The 24680-nt window shown below is 41.1% G+C and overlaps 1 protein-coding gene across 2 annotated transcripts; it reads left to right on the top strand.

Moving 5' to 3' along the window:
- Positions 1-8580: 8580 nt before the first annotated feature.
- LOC103743105 (pancreatic triacylglycerol lipase) lies at positions 8581-21497 on the top strand. Of its 2 annotated transcripts, none has more exons than XM_008844311.2 (12): positions 8581-8641; positions 9814-9968; positions 11098-11220; positions 11832-11966; positions 13318-13429; positions 14209-14328; positions 14441-14560; positions 15047-15165; positions 16363-16492; positions 18059-18167; positions 18751-18915; positions 21377-21497. In XM_008844311.2, exons 1-12 carry the CDS (start codon positions 8596-8598, stop codon positions 21438-21440), a joined length of 1398 nt encoding a protein of 465 aa, XP_008842533.1. In that variant the 5' UTR covers positions 8581-8595; the 3' UTR covers positions 21441-21497. The 2 variants fall into 2 exon arrangements, with proteins under 2 accessions (XP_008842533.1, XP_029424775.1); XM_029568915.1 differs by having other exon boundaries at positions 8596-8641; positions 9814-9983; positions 21377-21440.
- Positions 21498-24680: the final 3183 nt, after the last annotated feature.

Below are 24680 nucleotides of genomic sequence, written 5' to 3'. Positions count from 1 at the left end.
TCCCATGTCTGCTGCTCATATACTCCTGGGCATGGGGCCATCCATTGGAGCATGGTCAGACTAAAATGGGCCACACCCTTAAAGAAAACTGATTCTACCCCCACCCCCAGAAGCCATCAACTGTCCATAGCTCCTCAGTTAATGGTGGGAGCTTATGAAAGTTTCCCTTTTCTTAACATCCTCACAAGAATTTGATTTTTGTTTTTTTAAAAAGATTTGATGATAACTCTGATATTTGGAGTGAGGAAATCTCTTGCTGTGGTTTGATTTATATTTCTTTCATGATTAGTAGTGTTTAAATCTTTCCATATATCTGTTAGTCATTTTTACATCTTATTTTGAGAAACATTTTATTATTTAATTGAGCTATTGACTTTGAATTTATAATATATTTTGGATATTAACCTTTTGTGAGATGTGTAGTTCATAAATACTTAATTCCACTCTCTAGACTGAGTATTCACTTTCCTGGTTATTTCTGTTGTGTGCAGAAGCCTTTAAGTTTAATGCAATGCCATTGGTCTATTGTTATTTTAGCTGCCTGTGTTTTGTGATTTTATTTAAAAATCCTTAACCAGTTTAATGCCATGAAACATTCCTCCTCTGTTTCTTTCTAGTAATTCAATAGCTCTGGTCCTAAAATTGAGTCCCCAGTCCATTCTGAATTAATTTTTTCTACAGTAAAAGTTAAGAGTATAGCTTCGTGTTTCTGCATATATATGTCTAATTTTCCCGGCATGATTTATTGAAGAGATTATCCTTTTCCCAAATGTAGGCTCTTAGAAACTTTGTCAAAGGTAAGTTATTCATAGAGAAAAGTACTTTTTACTTTTCTATTCTTTTCCATTTGCCTCTGTGTCTGTTATGCCCGTAACCTGTTGTTTGACTCATCATAACTTTGTAGTATAATTTAAAGATATTGCTTTAGCTATTCTGTGTCTTTTTTCCTTTTCTCCATATAAATTTCAAGGATTTTTTTCTGTTCCCATGAAAATGTCATTGTATTTTAGTAGTAATTGAATTGAATCTTCAGATCACTTTAGGTAGTTCTATGGTCTGTATATGATATGTGTCCTCAAAGGGTCTATTGTAGTTAAAGCCTTGATCCTCAGCATGGTGGTCTTGATAGTTTTTGTGATCTTTAAGAGATAGAAACTACTGGGATCTAGTTCTAGATCTTTGGGGGCATACCTTGATGACATCTCTTTGTGGTTTCGTATGCTGTTCTGGGTCAATAGGGTCAGAAAAGCAACTTCTTCCTTCATAAAAACGTTTATCAGAGATTGCGTATGCCTTTCCCAGAACATGCATGATATTCTGTTCAGTAAATATGACAGGAGACCCTTTATTCTTACACAGTTCAGAGAGAACAGTTCTAAGAAAAATCAGAATATTTGCAGAACAGATCCAGCTCACTCCTCATTTAAATGACTTCAAGAGTTAGTTTTTCTTTAATGCAGTACTGCCACAAAAAAGCAAAATCAGAGATGAAAAAGGAGGTATTACAACGGATGACACAGAAATATAAAGCATATGAGAGACTACATAGCAATGATGCACCAACAAATTGTATAATCGGGATGAAATGATAAAATTGGGGACATATATGACCCACCAAGATTGAGTAATAAAGAAATAGAAAATCTGAACACAAATGACCAAGGAAATTAAATCAGTAGCAAAAAAAAAAAGACACACACACACACACACACAGAGCTTTAATACCACCTTCTGACAGCTGGTAAGCTCAAGCCTCAAGGGCAAGGCAGCCACAGAAAGTGTGCTTCTGACAGCTGTTAACTGAGTGGCAGCAACTCTAAAAGAAACAAAAGTCCTCAGTTGAGTAAAATCCCTCAGCTGAAGTAAGTAGAGGCTCCTTCAAAGGTCAATGTAGCAACTGGAGTGAACTTTTAGTGGGACCAGGGTTTTCCCCTCCTTCACCAGGTTGGACAAATTTTCCCTGGTTGGTCCTAGTTTCACTCCCATATTTAGCCAAATGATACCCACCCTGTAAATTCAGGCTTCAGAAGTTGGTGGAACTGTTGTGGGAGGCTTTGAGGAAGAAGAGGAGGAAACCTTCTCTGGGCTCTGGCTGGGAGACTGGCCCCAGACCTCCTGCTCTCTTTAGGGAAAGAAGCCTGAACACCTTAAGGTCTGGCTCCCAGCCAGCTTCTCATCAGAAAAGGAAGCCTGTGTTCAAGCCTGGCCAGGATGGGCTCACAGGAGGCTTCCCATGCCTGAGGCTTGATCTGAGACTGCAGGCAGGCAGAGGGGGCTAGTTCATGCCTCAGCCTCCAACATTCCAGGCTTCTTCTGTGGACAGCAATCCACCCCCATAGCAGCTTCAGCTCCAGACACTGAGACCCATTGCTGCTCTGGAAGCCTGCAAGAGATGTAGCTCTTCTCAGACCTGCAGACTTGGTTTGTGAGGGACTTGGTTGACACCTGGAAGCCCTCTGGGGGCTTTTGAGCTATAATACTTTTTGGAGCTCTAAACTACTCAGACTTGAAATGGTTCTTGGTAAGCATCCCACTGCTACTAAGAGTTCAAACCCATTTCATTTAGATTCCACATGGCAATCTGAGTTATGTGGTTTTATCCCTTTTTAATGGTTTTGATCCTGTGTTAGGAATAAAGTACCTCTCATTTGTACTCTTCCCTTTCTGTCTACTCCACACTTGGAGGATGGTAGAACAAGAATGGGGTTGGAAATGGGAAATGGTCTCCACTGACTGCTCCACTGTTGTATGCTATGAATCCACACAACTGCTGAAGTGTATGGCTTGCCCATTTTTTACATAGTCAAAGTGTCTTGTATTAATTATATCCCTACTTAGAAGTGCTCACCTAGAAAGCATAGGCCAGAGAAAGGGGAACTTGGATTTTAAGGCTATAACATAAAAGTTTGCATTTCATACCTGGCCAGATGATAGACAAGGAGAGTAGTTAGAAAACTACCATGATGGTCTAGGAAAGAAAAGATTGTCATAGTCAATATAAAGAGCTTTTATTTCTACGTGATAGAACTGACATTTGAGCCATAGAAAAACAAATTCAATAAAACGCAGCAACAAAACTAGATTATCAAGAAAGTGTTCACAAATTTGCTTCCCACTCTAAAACTTCTGTACTAACCCTTTGCCACTCTACAGATCAATTCTAGACTAACATACCCAGGAGAACATGACCTCCTATGAGTCAACACAAACAGGTCAGCCGAGGTTATCTGTTACTGACCAACTGTATGAGCTGAGAAAGGTTGAGTGAACTCTCTGACCATCACCATCTCCATAAGAAAAATAACTAGACCTCCCACAGATCTGGATTTGGAGTAGATGCAACATGCTTACCTATAGAAACTTTAAATATTAATGTTATAACAATTAGGTGTGCTTGGTTTTCTTTCCCTGAGATTGCATCATGCATAACAATGGAGTCCTGACAATAATTTCACTCCCTGGGTCTGGACCCTTCAGGTTTGGCAAGAGAGTCGTTTGGAAGTTCCGAAGCATTAACAACCCCCAAGAAAAAAAGTATTTTTTTCTTGGGAAACTTCAGGATGCCAGGCGAACATGGCTTCCTTCCCATGGACAGCCTTGACTGTGTCTGAGCTAGATAAGAGGCTCACAGGACAGACGCTCCAATGGCTGAGTAAATGAGACCCAGGTTGGTTCATATGCTGGTTATCTGTCTACACAGGTGTTTCAGGTCCTTTTTTTCCCTTACCTGGAGTTTGTTATTGTGAGGTTACCAGAGTCAGAGCATTGCCTAGGGAAGACTGATCTCTGAAAACAGCTATTTGGTTAGAAACTTTAAGTCTGGCATTTTGTATTTTAAAGTGTCCAAAGTAGGAGTTGGGGAGATGGCTCAGTTGATAAAATGCTTGCTGTGCAGGCTTGACTGCCTGACTTTGAATCCCCAGCACCCACATAAAAGCCAAGTCCAGCAAAGTGTATCTAAGCTAGAGCTGGGAGGGCAGAGTCAGGTGAGTTCCTGGAGCTCACTGACCAGCCAGCCTGACAGAATTGGTACGGTCCAGGTTCGGTGAGAGAACTCATCTCAAAAATATAGATGAAGAGCAAATGAGAAAAATACCTGAGGTCAACCTCTAGCCTCCACAAACATACACATGTAGGACACACATACATATGAGAATGTAGATGTCTAAGGTTTCTGGGTCAAAGTTGAGTCTCTGCTAGGTAATGCTCTGTTTGTTTATTAATTACTTAATTCATTAATTCATTTAGAGACAGGATTTCCCTATAACCCCAGCTGGCCTGGAATTCACTACTTAGCCTCGGCTGGCCTTGGTTTCATAGAGATCTGCCTGATTCTGCCTCCTGAGTGCTGGGATTAAAGGTGTGCATCACTACACCCAGCTTAGATGATGCTCTGTCAGAAGCAGGAGACATGGGACAGCAGGGGAGCCACAGCAGCTTTCGATGTCTGTCTTTGGCTTCACTGCCCAAGGCTGATCTTTGAGCCTGGGATCCTGAGATGTGAGCAAGAAACACCACAGGCTGGTACAAAGTAGGGCTTGGATGGTAGCTCCAGTCCCCGCTGGTATTCGAGAGTGTCCCACACATGCAGCACATTGTAACATCTCTCCATTTCACATTAACTGCAGGACAAGGACCATATCTGTGGGGTGAATTTTCACTAAATCTTGGATATACATAGTCCCAGATTTCCTATGAAATAATGGTGCATAGGAAAGTTAAAGTTAAAAATCCATTAAATTTAAATTCTACCATACTTAGTTAAAGAATTGAGCAGCACACACACACACACACACACACAGACACACACACATTTTGGAGGTGTCAGGAAAGGGATTTAAAAGCCAGTGTTTTACTATTCTGCATAAGGACCATCCAAACCACAGTACAGACCAGGATTAGATGTGTGGTAACTGAACAGTTCCTGGAAGCCGGAGAAAGCACACAGTAAAGAAATCTCTGCCTGTTGAGGTCATGCTGACTGCTAGGCCCTTAAATCTCAGTGGCTTAAAAGAATAGGAATTTGTTTCTTCTTCCTGAAGTGTACAAGCTGCTTGTTTGTGACTATCGGTGGCCTCTCCTTTCCAGGAACCCAGGCTCTTTCCCTCTTGGGTTCAGCCAGATTCAGTACACAGCCTCCAGGTCATGGGTGGTTACTTCAAGACACACAGGCAAAGGTGCTTGGAGGACCAGGTACAGGTTTCTAGGAATTGGTCGGTAGTGGTACACATCCATGCACACATACACGTCATGGCCAGAAGTGGGCATGTGGCCCCTTCTCCCTGCAGAGGGGGATGGGGAACACTCTAGGTCTGGTTCCTACAGGATGGTGCCAATAATCTCTGCCCCATACCACAGAAACTGAAACCCCATGTGCTGGATAGCTTTAGTTGTCAACTTGACACCTGGATAGAGGAAGCCTCAACTGAGGAATTTCCCCCACTGGCCTGGCCTGTGGCCATGCCTCTGGAGCATCTTCTTGATTGTTGACTGATGTGGGAGGGCTCAGTCCACTGTGGGTGGTACTACCACTGAGCAGGTGGGCCTATACTATATAAGAAAGCAGGTTGAGTATGGGCCAGGGAAGCACGCCAGTAAGCAGCATTCCTCCATGGCCTCTGCTTCAGCTTCTGCCTCCAGGTTCCTACCCTGAGTTCCTACCTCGGGCTCTCTCAGCCATGAACTATGACCCAGGGCATGTGAGCCAAATAAATCTTTTCCTCCCCAAGTTGGTATTGGTCAGAGTGTTTTGTCACAGCAATTGAAAAGAAACTAGAACATCCCAGAACCCTTTGACCTTATCCTAAGATCAAGTGCAGAAAGCCTCAACAGCATGTGTGTGGGCTGAATCAAACAATATACTTGAGAATTTTCACCACTCAGCTGAAGAGTTCAACAGGACTGGATCTGGGAAAAGCCACTAATGCATCCCTGATATGATAGACATCAGATTGTTCCTACCTGGCTGCTAATCTTCCTGGATTTGGGAAATTGAATCTTTCTGACACATTCTAAAATTTGAGTCTTTTCTAACTTAGAATAATTCCCATTGAACTCTGGCTTCTGTTTCTGAATGTGGTGAATCTGATCCTAAGTCTACAGCCTACATATAAAGAGATCATGGATTAAATTGTGGGTCACCTAAAATTACCATTTATAAATATTGTGAAAGTGTAGTTCTCCCCAAATTAGACTGTTTCTTGATACATATAATGAGCACTGTCTCCTAGGGCATGTCTGTAGGGTCGACACAGCATTGTCATGAGTAAGCACTACAGAGACCAAGGCCTTGGTCCTTAGCTGCTTTGTGGGCTTTTGTTTCAGCTTTTCTGATTTTTGCTTAATTGAGCAAAGGACTATCGAAAGACCATCAGAGTCTTCTACTGTGGGATCCTGCAGGCAGCTGTTACACAGAAATTATGCAAAACACATTGCTTTTCATTCTCTGTTTGCTCGTTTGTTCAACAGGGACCTTGGAGGGCCTGCATGCAGCAAGTTCAGAGCTACATGATCATCTGTGTCAAGACGTCCTGGATCATTCCAGCCCTTTCTCTTTGTGACCCAGAACCATGTGGGGTGGGCCTCAAGTAAAGGGAGTGTTAAAGGGAGGTGAGTTTGAAGGTCTGAGAACAGAAGTGTTTAACCTAAGGCAGGCTGGAATCGTTGCCCTGAGGAGAGTTGCAAGTTGGGAGAAAGAACTGGTGGGGACTGTGCCAGCACTCCCATCATGGAGCTCTGTCCCACTATATTGATTTTGATAATTCCTTTGCCATATTTTCTTTTTTAAATAATTAAGATTAGAAAATTTGTGTGTGTGTGTGTGTGTGTGTGTGTGTGTGTGTGTGCCATGTGTGTGCAGGTGCCTGCAAAGGCCAGAAGACGGTGTCACACCCCCTGGAGGTGTGGAATTGTAGTTGTAAACTGCCTAACATGTGTTCTGGGAACTGAACTCAGGCTCTCTGGAAGAACCTTAAGCACTCTTTAACCTAGAGCCATCTTGTCAAGCCCTTGCTAAATTTTTCTTGAAGCTTTGTAGCATACACACATACAAAAAATATTGCTCCTTTTTCTTCTATCAATAGAATTTTGTCAGGGTACTGAATTATAACTTGATCATTTTAAACTTATAAATGTACCAATTTTTGGTACAATCTAACTCTGTGATGCAGTCAGGCTAAAGGATGATGGTTTCTTAAAATTCTGGCATTCTACTAGTTTTCAAAAATTCATTTTTAGGGGCAGGAGAGATGACTCAGCAGTTAGGAGCACTGACTACTCTTGCAAAGAACCTGAGTTTGGTTTCCAGCACCCACATGGCAGCTAACAACCGTCCTTAACTCAAGTTCCAGGGATTCTGGCACCCTATTCTGTCCTCCAAGAGGACTGCATGGCACAAGTGCACTTACATACATGCAGGCAATATACTCATACATGTAAAATAAAAATAATAAATAAAATATTTTTAAATTCATTTTAATCGACCTACTACAAACTGAAACCATCCTGAGTGTTTCCTATCAAATTTTGTTCTTAGCACACTTTTGTAGACCACTTTTTGCGAAGGATTATATTTTTTTTTCTTATTTGTTATTTTTACCAAGGATGGGCTCACTGACCACACCCTATGCTTTCAGAGATGCCTCCAATTCCTGTCTCCACTTGTTCTTCCTAGATGTTATCCTCGAGAAATAGATATCTTGGACTATCAACAAAAGCTTTTCTGGAAGGAATGCACGCTCTCAAATGATGGCTTCCATTTCCCTGTGTTTGAGGGGATGAAATGTAACGGAAAATTGACAGGTGCTGGTACACATCATGCTCACTTTTAAGTTGGTTGTCATCAGACCTGTGGAAATCAGCTGGACACACACACACACACACACACACACACGCAAGAGTCTTGTGTGCTGAACTGTAAATTGAGGATGATGCAGACAGCCAGTAATGTGAGTAGAGAGAAAAATATAGAAAGCAGTCCATGAGAGAGTTAAAAGATGCTTTAAGGATGAGAAGGTGTCAGCAGAGCAATGAAATGCTAAGAAGAAATCAGAAATAGGGTGAAAGGGAAAAGGGGAGCCGCCAGAGAGATGGGGGGAGCATGGAGATGGTCTCTACAAACAAAATAGGTTTGCAAATGCCACGAGGGAACTTTGTACGCAGATTTTAAAACAAGTAAATGAATGAGCTTTTCCAAAGATGGTGGTTCTGAGCATTACATAAGCACCCTGGAAGAGAGCCGTCCGTATCTACCACTTTCTGATCTTCCCACGAACACCTTGGAACACTCTCCCTACTCTAGCAACCTGGGCTTATCTGTGATTAAAATTACAAGTATGTCCTTGGAACCTTCCCCCTTTTCTTGACCTTTTCCCTGGCACTGTTCGAAAAGATAAGACTCTCTTATAAAAAGACCTTTGGTGTCACCCTGTTCTCTGTGGAACTTGATGGATCCGCCACGGTGAGTCAGGAACTCGATTTCCAGACTATTTTATAGAATGCACCTATTTATTCCCCAGGGGTCTGGTGGACATGAAGGATGACAATCTTTGGATACCTTAGTTCATGAGACTCAGCTGTGTTTTTGCCTTTGTGCAGATGCTGCTGCTGTGGACCCTTTCAGTGCTGCTGGGAGCAGTAGCCGGTAAGCTACATGCTTATGTAGAGATGGGGGAAGCTCGTCATGCAGCCCTTCCGAGAAGGCTGTGACAGCTGAACTTGACCATGGTGAGGGTGAGGACTGAATTAGGGGCATTGTAAGATTAAGGAAGATAAGGAGTAAAGAGAGTTTGATGCAGGGTGACAAACACAAGTGCCTAAAGTGGCATTGCCCAATAAAATCTCTAATGCTCAGTTCAATTTGTTTTCAAAAAAGCAAGAAATATTCAAGATAAATCATACAAGACATTGTGTTAAAATACAATGTCTATGTGGATTTCAAATTTAACTTGAATATTTATTTTCTGAACCTAGGATCTTTAGCTTGGGTCAAGAGAGGTGACTGAACCCTTTATTCATCCCCTACAAGTCTATGACAGTAAGAAAAATCCTTAAGCCCTCTGAACTTCAGGATCTTTGTGTATGACATGGAGATAAAGGCATCCTTCTAATGGGATGACTGTGAGACGTAAGTCAGAGAAGTAAATCATCTTGTCCAGCATCAGGCACACAGTGAGATGCAGAGAAACAGCCCCACGACAGATACTGACATTGCTCTGCCTTTAATCTGGGTTGATGAGGCTCCAAATCCTCCTTTGAATTGTTCCTTCATGTAGCTGCATGCCAGGCGACAGCTGTGTTTGATTATTTGTGATACTTGTTTGATTGTTTGAGAGTATCTTCTTCATCATAGGAAGCCAGGATGGTTCTCAAACACAGGTCAGACACTGGTGAGCTCAGCCAAGGTGTAGATACTAAGCTTGTCCCTTGCATGAAATGTCATGCCTCCACTGGTACAAAGCCAGATGGTGGCTCCTAGTAGTTGAGAGCCAGCAACACACCCCATCACCAGTGCCTGGGACACAGGGCAGCTCCATATCTTGGCACCAATACCCAAAGATGTCACTTGGTCCAGAAGCTAAAGTGAGTCCTTGAACTGGGCCTGAGCAGACATGAGGAGTGACAGGGTCCCCTGAGGGGAAGTGGGGAGCAGCAGCCTGTCTGTGGTGAGGCTGCTTGGTGAGTGAGCAGGAGGGTGTTTGGGAAAGCAGAGGAAGAACATCTGCCACAGATGTCATGCGACACATCTCCCTAGAGACCATTAAAGGAATATTCTGGTTAAACTCACATCCTTGAAATGTTTGTGGGTGATTTCAGGAAAAGAAGTTTGCTACGAAAAACTCGGCTGCTTCAGTGATGATGCCCCATGGTCGGGAACTTTAGAAAGACCTTTGAAAGCACTGCCCTGGAGCCCATCACAGATCAACACCCGCTTCCTCCTGTACACCAACGAGAACCCAAACAACTACCAGGTAGGAAACCTCACGGTTTCCAGGTTTCCAGGACTTGGTTCCACCTGCCTTATGTAATTGGTAGGAATATTCCATATTCCAATGAGAACAAGGAGAGTGGAGTCTGTATTCTGTAGACTTTTAGGACCATAGGGTTAAGTATTCTTTTTTAAAAACTTACTTTAAAAATGCCATTCACTTCTTGCTATTCTTGTCCTATCTCCAGTGTACCATTTAAAAATATTACATATATAGTGATATACTAGATATACATATTCATGTAATATGCACTCATATGAGTACTGTGATAAATTATATGCTACATCTGTGTATTAAATATAAATTTTCCCAAGATATTAATTTATCCATTGTGTATATAAAATATATACATACAGGATGCATTCACTTAAGATGATTCATCTTAGTAATATTTGTTTGGAAATTAATATATATTCTATAGAAAATGCTCTTAAATTTTGAGTATTGATGCTTTCTGGAGTAGCAATATGGTGAACTGTAATTTCAGTAGACAGTAACAATGAACCACAACTCCCACGTATCCACCAATCATGAATGTGAACAACTGGTTCAGCTACAGTGTGCTGTGTGGCCAAGCTATGACAGAAGATAGTTTAGGTTTTTGCAATGCATTTTCAGCTTATAATATTTTCATGCCAGGTGTGTTGGCACATACATATAATCTTAACACTTGAGAGGTAGAGGCTGGGAGGATCAGGAGCTCAAGGCCATCCTTGGCTATGTAGCGGGTTGAGGCCACCTGGACTACACAAGACCTTGGCAGAAAGCACAGTACAAAACAAAAATCTAACCACTTATAATATTTTCAGCTTATACTAGATTTATTGGGAAATTACACCAACATACCTGGAGGAACATGTGTACACATATATGTCTCACAATGTTGGATAGATAGATTATAGATATATAGATACAGACGTATGAAGACGTCTATTGAAGACTAGGTCTTAATGACAAACACTGTAGGAGACATTATCTGAGTTGAAGAACTACAAGTGGACAGTAGAGCCTAGGCATGATTGTGAATAGTTTGCTGATATGGGCACATACAAATAATTCTAGGGCCTACTAGAAGAAACTTGACCTGAAGCACTTTTCTCCCCCCAAACAGGAAATCACTGCAGATGCATCAATTATCCAGAGCTCCAATTTCAAAAAAAATAGAAAAACCCGTATTATTATCCATGGATTCATTGACAAGGGAGAAGAAAACTGGCTGTCTGATATGTGCAAGGTGAGACCTCGTGCTGTCCTGAGGGAAGGTAGTTTCTGAGTTGTCCATCATCAGGACAGTGGCCCCAATGAAAGAGGACATGTGCTGGTCACCACCACAGTGGGGTCTGAGGATTCCTGTGCCTGGAGCTCCCAGGGGAGATGGAGGAGGTAGTTGTGGGTGCAGGGACCTGGCAAAGTCAGTACAGTGAGGTGGGGAGTCACTTGATGACTGCAGGTTTAATAACCAACACAGTGACATTTGCAATTTTAACAACAGAAGCTGTGTTGTAGGTACAGCCCAGTTTGTCATGGACTTCTTCCCTAGCCTTTAGTTTCCTTGTGATGATATACTTCCTGCAACATTTTTCTTTGAATCAAATGTCTATGCATCTGTTGAGACAGAAATTCCCCAAATTCAGTTCCCATAATGGCCATGGCTCTGGTTGGGAGCCAGTGTTCAACTTGAAGAGGGATTCTTTAACCATGATGGACTAAGTGTTCTGATACAGCTCTGCAGTTAAAAGTGGTATGGCATTGTTCAGGTCAAGGGCAGAATTTACCCAATCCTCAAATGTGCTAATTAGTAATGAATCCTGGATTGTTTACCACTTACTGTTCCTCCTCCATCAGAACATGTTCCAGGTGGAGAGTGTGAACTGCATCTGTGTGGACTGGAAAGGTGGTTCTCGAGCTACATACACCCAGGCTACCCAGAACGTTCGGGTTGTGGGGGCAGAAGTGGCCTATTTGGTTGATACCCTTCAGGTAACTAATTTTGGGTTATGTAAAAGCCCTTGGGCATTGTTTTCTTGTTTGTCCTTCCACAAAAAAGAGGTAGGCATAATCTAGAATTAGGCTTCCTTAACAACCCATTTAATTCAATACAATAGTTTTATTTTTAAACAAATGTATTCTAGCAACTAGGTAGAAGGTATCTCCTGAGCTTTGCCAATGTTTTTGTTTTGTTTAGTTTGGTTCTGGAAATGGACCTCAGTGCACATGGCTCATATTAGGCAAACAGTCTGTCAGGAAGCTATAGCACCAGCCTATTTAAGTTTGTCAGTTTTTACCAATCTATTATGTAAATATCAACCAAAAGTTCGTACTAATTTTTTGTTTTTTAAATTTTGTATTTTTGTGTTTATGTGTGTATGTATGAACATGTTTATGTGGGTATGCATGCATGGCTCTGTGTGTAAATGTATGTGTGTGTGTGTGTGTGTGTGTGTGTGTGTGCGAGCCAAAAGTCATCACTAAATGTCTTCCTCAATCACTTTCTATCTTAGTTTTTGAGACAGCGTCTGGCACTGAACCTGGAGCTCATTGATTCTATTAGGCTGACTGGCTAATGGGCTGTAAGGACCTGCCTGTCTCAGCCTCTCCAGTGCTGGGATTATAGACATGTGCTGCCAACACCCTGCTTTTACATGGGTGCTGGGGATCCAAACTCAGGTGTGCAGGCTGTATGGCAAGCACTTTACAGACTGGTCTGTGTTTTCATTTATATTGTTCAAGAAAAGCAAATGACGGCAAGCCGACCTGACTATGTGACTGAAAAGTTAGCAAAGGTGAGCTTAATGTGCTTAAGTAATTGCTTCGTAGTTTGCTGATCCAAATACTTGCTCCACCATACCTGTGTGACAACCGTCATGTCCTTCATGGGTTCCCCCTATGGTAATAGAACATAGTAGAATTTTATGTCCACTAGTTTAAATGTTAATTTCATTTCTTTTTAAATATTTTATTTATTAATTTTATTTTATGTGTATGAGTGTATTACCAGCATGTAAGTGCACCTGTGTTGTACAATGCTCATGGAGATCAGAAGAGGGCAGCAAATCCTCCTGGAACTGGATTTACAAATGTTTGTTAGCCGCCATGTGAGTGCTGGGAATCCAAGCCGGGTCCCCTGAAAGAGCAGCCAGTGCTCTTAACTGCTGAGTCATCTCCAGCTCTGACCATTCCATTTCTTTATCACAACTGTGAAAAAAGGAATGCCAGTAATTCTTTGAAGGGTCAGTGTGCTTCTAAAGAAGGAAGGCTTGGGGCTACTCTTTTGGGCTTATCTGGTATTCTGCTTACTTGAAAACATTTTAAAGAGACTTTTTTCCAACAGTCTGACTTTCGATATTCACCCTCCAATGTCCACCTCATTGGCCACAGCCTGGGTTCCCATATTGCTGGGGAGGCTGGAAAGAGGACGTATGGCGCCATTGGACGAATCACAGGTTGGTTCAACAGCAAAAGCTGTAAGATTAGTTCTCATGTATCCTCTATGGGGTCCACATGGAACACAGGAGGGGAATATGTGGGGCGTTCTCTATACTTGTCATACGTCCTCAGTTCCTCAGTTGTGTCACATGATCAGAGCCCAGAACGTTCCGTGGCCTGGTGGAGTTTTTGTTTTACTATTATCAATCTTTGTTCATCACACCACTATTCATGAACATCCAGAATCATTACGTCTACTTTTATGTCCTGGACAAACAGAGAGTGGTCACTTTCCTCCTCTGTCTTCTAACCTATGCTGACCTGACCTTTTTTTTTTTTTTTTTTTACTTTGGAAACGTTGGTTGCATTTGGGCTGATGAGGACATCTAGAATATTTATTAATTTGTTGAAAAAATGTCATTGAAGAACATTTTTTTCCATAGTTTACAACTGGTCTCTATAGCCTATTCTGCCAGGTGCAGTGCCATGCCAGGCTACGGACTCAGAGACAGAAAGCCAAGCCCCTTGCTTCCTGGGAGATTAGACTCTAGTGGGAATTGATTTATCCTGAAGAGTCTTTAGTCCTGTGTCTCCTATGTTCAGCCTTTTTTCTGATGTGTTAATGACCAAGATTCCCCCAGGAACTAAACATCCATCAGCACAGGCAAATTCTGCTACGGTCGGGAAGGACTTCATATTTCCATGCACAGCTCAGGCAACAGCTGGTATTTTCAAAGAAGAAAGTCGACAGTACGCAAATACTGATGTAATTAATAACACATCCTATTTGATTCAGGGTTGGATCCTGCTGAACCTTACTTTCAAGGTACACCTGAAGAAGTCCGATTAGACCCCAGTGATGCTCAGTTTGTGGATGCAATTCATACAGATGCTGCCCCAATAGTCCCCAACTTGGGTGAGTTCCCCAACTTGTCCTTCTGAAGGATTTTGAATTTCTGTATAAGACTATTTAACAGTGTCTTGACCTACAGAAATAGAAACTTACCCTTACTTTTAAATTTCTTCAGGATTTGGAATGAGCCAAACTGTGGGTCATCTAGATTTCTTTCCAAATGGAGGAGAAGAAATGCCCGGATGCCAGAAGAACATTCTCTCCCAGATTGTTGACATCGATGGAATCTGGGAAGGTAAAACCATTGTGTATACACAGATTATTTCTTGGTGAAAGTCCGTGTTTCTTGTTGTTAAACTCTTAACCACTTTGGAAATGTTCAGATCTCACACTTTATATAACAAAGGACTTTTTATTGTGTCCTGGAGATGTAGGTTCCCACTGGGACAAGTGATCACGACGAAACTTTCACAGAGTCATTGCATTTACAATTTAATTTTGAGGCACTTAATTCTGAGAACACATTACTACATCGTACTTATGTCTGTGTGGATCATTTGTTCTCTCAGGTTACTTTTCCATTCACTTAACTATCATAATCCTAAGCGGTGCTTAACTTTTTATTGCATCTCAAATCATAAATATACATTGTAAGTGATTTTGTACTGTTACCTCCATGTTCGCTCTAACTAGAGAAATCTATTCATTAGCTGTATATTCTCATTTTAATGGAAACTTAAAAAAGTAAAATCTGTCACTAATGTCATGCACGATTTTACAGGAACTCGTAACTTTGCTGCCTGTAATCACTTAAGAAGTTACAAGTATTACTCTGATAGCATTGTTAACCCTACTGGCTTTGCTGGATTCCGCTGTGCGTCTTACAATGTTTTCTCTGCAGTAAGTAGACTCCAGCTTGCCTTTGAATTTTGTTTTCTTTTTCATTTCCTTCTCATTGCCAGAGATCAAACACAGAGCCATGTGCACGTGAAGCATATCCTGTACCACTGTCCTCTTTCTTTGGACCCTTTATTTGAATTATGTAACTATCTCTTAACTGGAGTGGCTCATTGTGCTGATGTCATCAGTGAATGTTTATAGTTTCATAATTATCTTACTAACTTATCCATATGCATTTTAGTAGCGAAAAAAACATTAGAGGAATTTACAGTAGTGGGCTAGACTTGCAAATGGAAAAGTCCTTATCCAGTTCATTCTCAAACCCGTCTCTGTCGCAGACGAATGTTCAGACTTGTTTTGGGAAAAATCCTAAATGAACGAGTAAAAAAACTAGTTCATGGTGATTTGAGAGCCATGTCCAGAGGGTAGACATGGAGGATTTTCTTTAAATGTTGACCTTTGAACATAGAATTATGCAAATACGGACATTTTTTTGAATCTTATAATCACCAGCATCTTTTCAGATTTACTCATATTTGATATCCAATTTGAATTCTTTGATGTAACCGAACACGCCGTATCTATTACTTTGTGCTTTAGTGCTTTTTTCAAATCAAAAAAAAATTTTTTTTGGTCTTTATGAGGGAGGGTCTCCCTATAGCCCCAGCTTTCTTGGAACTCACTATGTAGACCAGGATGGCCTTGAACTCACAGAGATCATCTGCCTGTCCCTGCCTCCCGAGTGCTGGGATTAAAGGAGTGCACCACCACGCCTGGCTTCAAATAGAAATGTTTAACCAATGCCATATAACAAAGAAACCGTAAAGCAATCACCATTCCATGTAAGTCACACTTACTAAGGGGATAAACATTAGTTACTATGAACAAATACTTAAGTCCTGGTTTTAACACTAATTAGCAAAATTAATTTGGGCAAAATACTTCATTTCTCTAAGACTGTTTCTTCATCTGTAAATGTAAATTATGTCAGGTTCAGTGCCCTTGATGATGTAACGTATGTTAATTATAATAATAAATTTTGTTAATTTTAATATATTGTAATAATGTGTGCGAGAGGGGCACACATTAAGCCTCTTTTACCATCAGGAACAGAATTAGCTTCAACTCAGTTGTAAAACATGTGAGGAAAGATGATGCTCTGTCTTTTAACATTCACCATTCCTCTGTTTTCATTAGAACGAGTGCTTCCCCTGCGGAAGTGGAGGATGCCCACAGATGGGACATTATGCTGATAGATTCCCTGGGAAAACAAGTGGAGTCTACCAGAGATTTTATCTTAACACTGGTGATCAGAATAACTTTGCACGTAAGTTTCTAAGTTTATTCACTTTCCATTGTTTTCTTTTTTTCTTTTTTTTGCCAGGAGGGGAGAGGCCTTGGTATGAAACCAGAGCCTTACAATGCCAGTGGAGTGCTTTATCCCTGAGCTCCAACCCTAGCCATAAATTTATTTATTTATTTATTTATTGTCTTTCTGAGACAGGGTCTCCCTGTAGCCCCAGCTGGTCTGGAACTCGCTATGTAGACCAGGCTGGCCTTGAACTCACAGAAATCTGCCTGCCTCTGCCTCTGCCTCTGTGCTGGGATTAAAGGCAAGTGCCACCATACCCAGCCAGATTTAAGTTCTTAATCGAGTGTCTATTATGCTCACTGATAATTTGTGAAATTGCTTTTCCATGCAAAAGCTTTGAGTCATCCACTGGCATGTGGAAAATGCTCAGCACCAAGCTCAGGGTAATGATGTAATCTGAACAGCAGAACAGTGAGGGGCCTGGACCATTCATGAGACAAAAACAAGTCTCTCCATATTTGATTCTGGTGCTGATGCTGAGATTTCCTGTCCTCTGGCCTGGTTATCCTGTTGAAAGCACCACTGAGCAGAAAGCCCAGGTTTTGTTCAAGCAGAGAGTGATGCCAGAGAGGTGGTGGGGTGGATGGAATGGGAAGGAGTTGACAGGACCAAGAGACATTTAGCATAGGAGTCAGTGGGGGCTGGGACGAGAGGGAGTGGGAGTGGTGAGCATGAGGACAGGCTCTGGGTTTCTTTTCTGGGTGGTAGAAGGAAATTACTTTGATGGGCGTTAAGGTGGTTAACAGCCTTTTTAAAAACTATAGACAAATTTTATCCCATTCCCAATTTGGCTCAGGTAATGCTAAATGACAAAAAGTATTTTTCACAGTTAACTAGTATCAAAGCAAGATTCTTCTGGTTACTTAAATACACATTCAGCGGAAAGGTGACATACAGAAACTTTAAAAGTAACATAGATTGTTTAGACAGAAAGCATGATAGGACTCTAAAATTGGATTATCAATGAAAATAGAGCAAATTGACAAAGGTGTCAGGGTCTGTATTTTTCTAACACCCTTAAATATAAAGTTCTTAGAACAGTCAAGAATAAATGATTAGGTTGGAAGTTTTTAAATTACATTTTATTTATTTATTTGTGGGGTGGGGCAGTGTGCTCATGTGTCACAGTGCACTTGTTGAAGTCAGAGGACAACTTGCAGGAATCAGTTCTATCAGGGGGGTCCTGGGAATCAAACTCAAGTAGCCAGGCTTAGCAGAAGGCACCTTTACCTGCTGACCCGCTTACCAGTCCCCAGGTGGAAAACTTTTAAACACAGTATGTGTCTTAGGCTCTTGGCTTGGAAAAAAAAACCCATCTATTAACACTGGAAGCATATTCTGTACTTCTACGCTTCCCAATACCTATCTGAATACTTAAGGGAACAATTACTATTTTATCAGAAGAATTACCAACAACATGATTAGATTATTCAAAATTCTGTAGCCGCGGGGGGAGATATTAACCTGCTTCAGTGGCTCTATTCTCCAAGCTGACGTTTTCAAATTTTGCTTCCCGTGTAGGTTGGAGGTACCAGGTAGCCGTCACCCTGTCCGGACAGAAGGTTACAGGACACATTCTGGTTTCTTTGTTTGGAAGTGGAGGAAACTCTAAGCAGTATGATATTTTCAAGTGAGTAAAATATCTACACTATCATTCTATGCTTCTCAAATGCTGAACACTGGGAGTGTATAATGCATGATGTTGATGTTCTTTTTCTCTGTTATGTGGGAGCATTGTCCTGTATCACAAAGAAATCTGTCCTTTCATGGCAGCACATTAATACATTTCAGAATTTTATTTCTGATTTTTTTTCTCTGATATTTACTAAGGAAATCATTTGTTTGCTCTGTTGACCATCATTTGATTTACAATGAATAAATAATTTTCTCCACAAACAGTACATCTTAGAAAGATTTTATAATGATACCATCATTAATTAACCATGGAGAGAACTGTGACTAAAATACATTTAAATCTGTATTAAAGTTGACTAAAATAACTGTTAGTAAAACCTACAACTGGTTTCAAATGCACACGTGAATTTACTTCAGGCATCAGAATGGCAAATGCGCTATCATTCATCTTGGCTTCAGATGCATTGTGAGCTGATTTTATGTATGTGCACATGTATGTGTGTATAATTATATGCATGATTAATTTGTATATATTTATTATGTTCACATATCTTTACTTTTACTTCTTAACTCCACAGGGGCTCTTTGCAACCAGGCAACACTCATTCCAATGAATTCGACTCTGATGTGAATGTTGGAGATATTCAGAAGGTTAAATTTCTTTGGTACAACAATGTGATCAACCCAACCCTACCCAGAGTTGGAGCATCAAGGATCACAGTGGAAAGAAATGATGGAAGAGTGTAAGTAATAAAAACTAGAGGATGAGGGTTAGGTAGTGTCTATTCCCACTAAAGTTCTTTGATTACAACGCTTGCTGCAGTTCAGACCTTCCCAGACACATCTGCTACCTAAAGCCTTGTGTATCTTTAGGAGAAAGTGTGGAATGTTAGGAATACCACATCCATAGATTTATAGATAAGTAAAAACAAGGTTTCCTTTGGCAGATAAGCTTTAACTGTGTGTGACTATTGTGTACATCATTCCAAAACTTCATGGGTTCACCACCTTGCCACCTGGGTTTTCAGGAACTCATTTAGCTTAAAAAGATACAGAGATAGTCTATTCTCTGTCATGGGTCTTCTTAGTGATGACAAAGGCCTAGGAGATCAATCTTCTATTTTAACCAAGACTAGAATGTCCTGGGCTAAGGCTGTTCACCAAGTGAACTATCAGGAAAAGAGACTAGATATAATCTTAATACAAATGTCAGCTACAGAGTTTCTGAGTGGTAAGCCAAATTCTGATGCAGAGAGTGCTGTTTTTTCTGGCATCAAATGTAGTGTCATCTTTGTAAAATCTAGTAAGGCTCAGGATTCTGGCAAAGATGGAGTCTAAAGCCCCAGAATTCTCAGTGGAAGAAACCCAAATTTCAGACAAGATCCGTAAAACAACAATTTTCAATACACTAAACTTTAAGCAACAGTGGACAGTGACGCCAAAAAATAAATAGTGTAGTTTTAAAATTGCCCCAGCTGACAGTTCTGAGAGAGTTTCTAGAACATGATTCAGGCAGCTTGTTAAATGGGCTCTCAAATATACTGGACAGAGCTAAGAATTGGGATCTCAGGCAGCTGGATTTCATAGCAGAGTCAACCAGAGGAGAAAGAACTACAGAGAGACATGTAAAGTTCTGGAAAGCCCATATAATATTCAGCACAGTCCTGATGAGCACACATATGTGATCAAACCAGCCGTGACCAGGGAATTAGGCACTTGGAAGAAGTGGAGGCAGCAGTGCCCAGTACTCTCCAGGGGTGGGAACAGAGCCTGTTTCCACCAGAGAGACTGCAAAAGCTCGAGTATACGTTGACATTGGGTACAGTACTTAGGAAGGTCAGGTTTCATGCTGTGAAATGAATCACCTAGATTTAGCAAGACTTGAAATGACTAAACTGATTCCAAGCAACCTAACTATACAAAATTTAAATAAGACTTCTAGATGTATATAATAATATATAGCAGTTAGGATAAAATCCACAATAACTAACATTAAGTCAAAGATTCCCAGCTACACAAATAGTACGACAATACTACTTATAATGAGGAAAATAATCAAGGTAAGATCCAACCAGGTCTAGCTCAGATGTTAGGAAAGCTGACAAACATATTAAAATAGTTAATAAATATCTATGCCATTTGTTTAAAAGCGAGAGAATGGCACAGGTTGATGACAGTGTTTGGAGGGGGTGAGAGGATATATATGTGTATATATATATATATTATATATGAGGATATTATACATACATATGTATAAATGGAGCATATGTTAAAAATGTCATAAAGGGTAGGAGAGGAAAATAGAAATATAGTATCAGAAGGTCCCTGTGCCACACATGAATCTGTATACTATCATTTATGTATTTAACATAGTAAGTATTGTGTTACCAATTCTAAGGTAACCATCATAACAATAAAGGACTAGAGCAAACAAATTAACAAAAGAAATAAAATAAAAGAACAATCCCAAAGACAGCATAAAGAGGGAAAGGAGACAAAGAAAACAAGTAGAAAGAGAATAGACCTATATCCAACTATATTGGTAATTGTACTAAATGAAAGTGGTCTAAACACCATGATTAGAAGGCAGGGATCATCATGTGGGATTTTTAATATTAATATCCACTTGTGTGGTGTCTACTTTAAATGTCTTTTAAATAGAAAAACACAAATTGAAACTTCAGGGAATGCTACCATTAATGTATTTCAATGGCTAACTATAAAAACATTGACAATACTGAGGATGGTTGGAGTTGAGAGGAATCTTGAACTCTCGTGTGCTGCTCATGACACTATAAAATGATACAAACACTCTGGAAAGTAGTTTCATGACAATTTGTAAAAAGCCAAACACACCAGCCTTGGCACACTTACGAGTCCCTCATTATCCATGGCTTTGATTTCTCGAATTTCAGTTACACAGACAACCATGATCTCAAAGCAATGAATGGAAACTAGCCCTTCTTCTTTGGGAAGGGGTTGACAGCTCCTCCCTAGGCTGTTTTCACAGCCATGTCAGAGTTTGGGAGGGTGATTCAGTTGTTTAAGGAGAGGTCTCACTCAGAGTCCTCAATGTCTGGCCTGTGGCTCTCTCTGACTGCGGCAGCAGGGCTGTGGATATCTGAGGGGACAGGCATGGCTGTCTTCATGCCCACCTTCCCAGCTGTACAGGAAGAGGTGACCTCTTGTGTTTTCTGTCCTCAGGTTCAACTTCTGCAGTCAAGAAACTGTGAGGGAGGAGGTTCTGCTCACCCTCTCTGCTTGTTAGGAGGCCCTGATGTGTGACCACTGAGCCTCATTGTAATAAAATGTAGTAGTGAAGCAATACATTCTGTTTTCTGTCATCTGTGTTGATTATTGTGAGTGAAACTTCTGGATAAGATACTAAAGCCCCAAATTCTCAGTTGTTGTCAAGAGCCATAAATGATTGACTGTGGCATTTGAGATTGGACTGTAGCTGCGTGATGGTGCCATTGTGTCCACTGTTAATATTGATGCTGCTCTAACCACTTCAGGCAGAGTCCCAGGCTCAAAGCACCTCCCTCTTGGTGAGCCTGTGAGTGAAGTGCCAACATTATCCACTTTTCCCATCACCTCCTGATCAGACATCTCAGGTGATGGCACAGCAGGAGGTGAGGTGCAACCATGAGGCAGGTTTGGTTTTTTGCATGGTCTTCCTTCTTCAGCATTTTTCTCCCAGCACCCAGGCCTCTCCTAAGGCCAAGATCAGTGCACTCCTGCTCTAGTGCCAGGACAGGAATACATTTCATAGTGAGTTTTGCTGGGCCCTTCACAATCCGATTCTCACCTACGACTCCATTTTCACCTCAGCACATTCATTTGTAACTCCATATTCTACACTTAACACCAAGGATAAGCTCCTGATCTTCCTACAAGATTTTGTTTCTTGGGGCTGGAGAGATAGCTCAGTGGTAAAGAACACTTGACTGTTCTTGCAGCAGACCCTGGTTCGAATCCCAGCACCCACATGGCAGCTAACAACTGTCTGTAACTCCAGTTCCAGGGAATCTGACAGCCTCTTCTGTCCTCCACGTGCATTGCACGACACGGGTGCACTTACCTACATACAGGCAATACACACATACACATAAAATAAAAATAATTAATAAAATATTTTTAAAAAGATTTTGTTTCTCTATCCTGATCTCAAATTAGACTACAGGACTATGGTAACAAAAACAGTTTTGTTCTGGTACAAAAACAGATGGGAAGACCAATAGCAAAGAGGACACATCCCAGAAATAAATCCACACTGCTACAGACACCTAGTGTTTGACAAAGGTGTCAAAACCATGCATTGCAGAAAAGGCAAACTCCTTTTCAAAATATTTTATTATTATTTTTTTAACAGAGCATAGGGTATGGGTTTATTTACAGAATAGTGGGCGCCCCACACTTAATGGCTATGCCTTAAAATCCACCCTTCAAATACAGATTCTGTGACCTCCCAACAGCCACACGAAGTGGTGAGAGATGTGCCTCTTGGTGTTCTTGGCTTATATATCCTTTGCCCCTCCCCCCACATGCAGCTAAGTTTGACTGATTGGGTGGGAGGGGTAACTGACTCCCCCCTCAACTTCTTGATGAGCGTGGGAAGGAGGTGTGACTATAGTTTGCCTGCATAGTGGCCGGAGAACATTTCTAGTAAACACTCCATCCCTTCCTCCAGCTCTTACATTCTTTCCACCAACCTCTTCTGCAAAAGTCCCTGAGCCTTGGAGGGGGAGGTAGGTGTGGGATGATCTTCCTCCCACTGTGGTAGGCACTGAACTTTTGGGTCTCTGCATCATCTGTTTTCCATGGGCTGTTGGCCAGTTTGAGTGGGAGTCCATCTACTATAAAAACACACAGCAAGGAGCAAGAACATCTAAACAGTGACTGCTATAATAACTTAACCTATGGGTGTAAACACAAATGCTTGGTCGATACTTTAGCAGGTATATCATTTCCATCTAACAATGCAATTGCAGTGAATTCCCAGTGGGGCCTATATTCTCCCCTGCTACAGGGGGTTGGCTGGGTCTACAGTACCAGATGTGTGTTCTACCCCTAGGAGCAGGCATTATATCCAATCAAAATTTGATGGCTGTACATACACTAGACGCTCCTCTATTGCACCAGCAGGAACATCTTGTTTGGTTATATTGATAGTGCAACATGCAAGGTCGGTCGTTGAGGAGAATTATAGGAGACTATTCTCCCCTAGTCATCTGCTTGTTCCCTTTTGGCACCATGAAAGCCACCCGTTGAGGGACAGGGAGTTTCCAGATTAGTCCAAGCTTGATTTCTCCCTCTTCTGTGCTCATATCATGCAGTGTCTTCAGCAATAGGGTTTTTCCGTCCACTTCCAGTGTACAACCAACATTATTGGCAATGGCCTTTCTTGTTTTAGAGATCTCTAGTGTCCCTCGGGCCAACAGCTCATAGGGGACAACCCACCTCTGGCACTGGGATGTTCATTTAACAACCGTATTGCTTCTGGAAGGGCTTTCTTCCATCCCCATAGGATTCCTTCTCTGCTTAAGGTTTTGTTTTTTGTTTTTTAAACCATGTTTCTGGAGAATTTTTTCCCCTTTATTTCCACAGTTCTTTGTATAGTCCTCCTTCCTCCCCTCCCCTTTACCTACCCCATTTTTACATATTTCTCCCTTAATAACACATTTATCATACTAATCTTCTCTCTCAGGTTTCTTCTTTTCCTTTACCCCCCTGTTTTCTTTCCATAGTCCTGTCCCTGCAGTTGCATCAGGATATGCACTCACTTATAAGGATTTGGTGCTAGGATCCACATATGAGGGAGAACCTATGTCTTTTGTTTTGCTGAGTCCCTGTTACTTCATTAGTATAACAGTTTCTAGATCCATCCATTTACTCGCAAATTTCATTATTTCATCTTTCTTTACTGCTGAGTAGAATTCCATTATGTAAATGTACCACATTTTCGTTAACCACTCTTCAGTTGAGGGGCCCTTAGGCTGCTTCCATCTCTTAGCTGTTGTGAAAAGAGCAGTAACAAATATGAATGTACAAGTATCTCCGCAACAGGACGAGTCCTTTGGGTATATGCCAAGGAGTGGTGTAACTGGGTCATATGGTAGATTCTTTTAGTTTTTTAAGAGTTCTCCACACTTTTTTCCATGGGGGTTACACAAATTTGCAATCCCACCAGCACTGAGTGAGCGTTCCCCTTTCTCCACATCCTTGCCAGCATTTGGTATCATTTGTTCTCTTGATACTAGCCATTCTGACTGGAGTAAGGTGATACCTTAGGATGGTTTTAACTTCATTTTCCTAATTACCAGTTGAACACTTTTTAAGCTGTTTCTTAGCCATCTTTATTTCTTCTTTTGAGAACTCTCTGTTTAGATCTTTATCCCATCTTTGAATTGGATCATTTGCTTTCTTGCTTTTTTGTTTTTTGAGTTCTTTATATATTCTGGATGTTGTCACTGGTGAAGATTTGTTCCCACTTTTCTTCACTCTGTGG

This window comes from Nannospalax galili, unplaced genomic scaffold (assembly GCF_000622305.1).
Source record: "Nannospalax galili isolate Female #2095 unplaced genomic scaffold, S.galili_v1.0 scaffold1362, whole genome shotgun sequence".
In the NCBI taxonomy this organism is placed as follows: domain Eukaryota; kingdom Metazoa; phylum Chordata; class Mammalia; order Rodentia; family Spalacidae; genus Nannospalax; species Nannospalax galili.
This window is presented reverse-complemented; position numbering and strand designations above follow the sequence as displayed.

What these genes read in the sequence shown, in the direction of transcription:
- LOC103743105 (XM_029568915.1), top strand. Translation starts at nt 8,596, where the DNA reads ATGCTGCTGCTGTGGACCCTTTCAGTGCTGCTGGGAGCAGTAGCCG. An exon ending in CCCAATAGTCCCCAACTTGG is followed by an intron (nt 14,329 to 14,440) that starts GTGAGTTCCCCA and finishes AAATTTCTTCAG; the next exon opens with GATTTGGAATGAGCCAAACT. An exon ending in CATCGATGGAATCTGGGAAG is followed by an intron (nt 14,561 to 15,046) that starts GTAAAACCATTG and finishes ACGATTTTACAG; the next exon opens with GAACTCGTAACTTTGCTGCC.